At 39.1% G+C, this 2836-nt stretch overlaps 1 protein-coding gene across 1 annotated transcript; it reads right to left on the bottom strand.

Moving 5' to 3' along the window:
- Positions 1–938: 938 nt before the first annotated feature.
- LOC131321947 (F-box/kelch-repeat protein At3g23880-like) lies at positions 939–2610 on the bottom strand. Its single transcript, XM_058353002.1, has one exon. The coding sequence runs from the start codon at positions 2347–2349 to the stop codon at positions 1216–1218; it is 1134 nt and encodes a 377-aa protein (XP_058208985.1). The 5' UTR covers positions 2350–2610; the 3' UTR covers positions 939–1215.
- Between the last annotated feature and the right edge of the window lie 226 nt (positions 2611–2836).

A 2836-nucleotide genomic window follows, 5' to 3' on the forward strand; every position in this document is an offset into this window, starting at 1 on the left:
CACAAGTGTATCAAACAAAATATGTACCCAAATAAGACACAAGTGTATCAAACGCTACGCATAAACTTCGACCCAATAAGACACAAGTGTTCTTGCGCGGTTTTGGTGAAATAAAATTTACTTTCCAAAAATTAAAAAAAAAACGCTACGCATAACTTCAACCCAATATATGGAAAGTGCTTTTCACACACCCTTTTTAAAATCCACTCTCTTTTGTGTTTATTCTCATGAATTTACAAAACAGTCTTTGGATGTGTGGAAAAGTGTGTTGAAAATGGGCAACATAGTAAATTCATGAGGATGAAGACAAAAAAAAAAAAAGGAGTTCGGATTGTATAAAGGAGTGTCTGAAAATCACTTCCGCAATATATTTACAGCCTGAAAGCGCACGGGTATGAAACTGAACTTGGCCAAACCCTGAATGAGCAGCGACTTCCTCTATAAAGAAATACGTAGTACATACCTGGGCAGCCTCTTCAATGTAAATAACAAGCTCAAAATCAGCACAGGGAAGGGGTTCACAGACCTTGAAGCTACACAACAAGAATTACCAGTATATAGAGGTAAACTATTGAAATCAAATTTCTCGGCAACAATGTTAAAGACTCATAATTCCAATGGGAAGACTGGAAATTACGTTGGGTGCAAAAAATGAAAGCAGATTTAGCAATCAGCTTTTCATCTATGAATCTCATCAAACCAAAACACTCCTACATTATGCAATAGAGAAGCAGCGGTAATGGACATAGCTGATAGATTCTTATTATCCCCCAAGGCTCCAACTCGGAGATATGGGTCAGTGTTCAATAGTTGATGACGATGTACATAAAGATGGTGGTGAACCATTAAGGATGTTGGGAAGAAGGTCACTTATTCCCATTTCCAGATTAGCTGGCTACGAGAATGACTTAAGATGCGAAAAATTTGACAGTTGAATATAATGCGTTGATGGGTAAAAATGCACAAAAGTCACCTCCCCCTTAGTGCCGTTTCAGAACAATGCTGAAACGAGATGGCAATGTTGAGATTCAAGTTTCATACATGGATGCAATTTACACCCAAATATATAACACAGATATTTAAAAAAGGAGAGATATACATTGCTTCAAAAAAAGAGATTATGTTCTCAAACCCTGGTTTGAGTTCACTCTCATTCCTTATAGATGCTACTCTTTGACACTATCCCCTCCTCTCTTGGAAGTTCCAAGCCCAGCATCACAACGGGTTCAACTGCCCGTCCACGATACCATTTTTGTTTTCCACTAAAACAAGGGATTCAACGAAAGGCTCAAAATGAAAGGAGCTTGGATGCCCCCTGATTCCGGTATCTACCAATGCTTTGGTTCCAATGTCATAAGAAAGCAATCGGTTGTCTATCGTCGATACAAGAACCTCATTATGTTTCATAAAGCCCAATGTTCTTTTGGGATATACTGGCCAATCCAATCTAAAGCTGAATAGTTTGGTCCAAGATTCTGGGACTCCGTATTCTTTCATCACCCAAATGCAACAGTCATCCTTGTCCCTTTGCTGGCCACATAACATAGCCAATGATTCCCGAAACAATGTAACTGATAAAGATCGTCGTTCCCGATCGGCCAGAGCAGGTGGTAGTATCATCTCAGAGAATGTTTCTGTACTCATATCGAATGACACTATGATACTTCGATAACCAACAGACACACGTGGATCCTCAGCAATCCAATTTACAGCTCCACTAACAAAAGCTTGTGACGCCTTACGTGTGATGTCAATGAAACAGTAGAGAGGAAAAGTCGAACCTAACCCTCTCCAGGATCCTGTGCCTTGAGTGTAAAGCTCAACATAAGGTTGAAGTTCATGCTGATATGGATACGTTTGATACACAATTCTTACCACCTTGTACTCATGAGTTGTGGGGTGGGCACCAAATCCAAGAACACACATTCTCGCCAATGGAGGCTTAGGAAGAGTTACTAATTTCCTCATTGATGGGTTCCAAACAATAATAGCGGATTTATCCCAGGAAGAATCCTCCCACATACATAATAAACCATTGCAGCTACCCGCTATCATGAAATCCGCGGATGGGGCTTTATGCGGGAACTCTAGTTCTGAATACTCATGACCACATTGGTCGTCGTCTCGACAAATAAAATAGCGCTCTTTCTGATCATCTCTGCTGTAAATCCCAATGTGCTTGTTTTTGCGGTGGTTGAGGTGTTTGGTAACGAAACTAGGGCTTTTGATAAGAGAATACCAAGATTTGCATACGCTTTTGAATCGAAGCAGAGAAACTACGGGTAGTCTTGCCAGGATTTCAATTACTAGTTCAAAGGGTAATAGTTCATAGGGTATGTAGTCTGACATCGTCCTTAGAAGAAGACTGATACAGGATTCACAGCTGTCGGGATGAAGGGAATGTAAAAGCCCTGGATTTTGAGAAAGAAAACAATGTAAGATATTGACTTACAGTTGCGATGATCGATCGAAGTCCCAGATTTTTTAGAATTTCGACCTCGTGTATGCATCTGCAGATCTCTTCAAAAGTTCACTCACAAAGCACAAACTTACCCAGTAGAGAGAGCGAGAGAGAGAGAGAGAGGGGGTGAACGACCCAAGGCCAGGTGAGTTGAGAGGTTCTAAAATCGAGATAGGTAGAGTACATATTATTTCTTCTTTTCTTTTTTTATTTTTAATTTATGAATAGTACTGTATCACTATTGTGTATCATAAAATACGTTGATAAAATTTACTCTATATAGTTAAATGTTAGTCATACCTAATTAAAATCTAAAAATCTGTTGTATATATATATGAAAAATAAGTGTTTGATGCATGAAAAATAAGTTTTCTT

The sequence above is a fragment of the Rhododendron vialii genome, chromosome 4a (assembly GCF_030253575.1).
Source record: "Rhododendron vialii isolate Sample 1 chromosome 4a, ASM3025357v1".
Classification (NCBI taxonomy): Eukaryota; Viridiplantae; Streptophyta; class Magnoliopsida; order Ericales; family Ericaceae; genus Rhododendron; species Rhododendron vialii.

Coding starts and splice junctions, on each gene's coding strand:
- LOC131321947 (XM_058353002.1), bottom strand. CDS start 2,349: ATGTCAGACTACATACCCTATGAACTATTACCCTTTGAACTAGTAATT.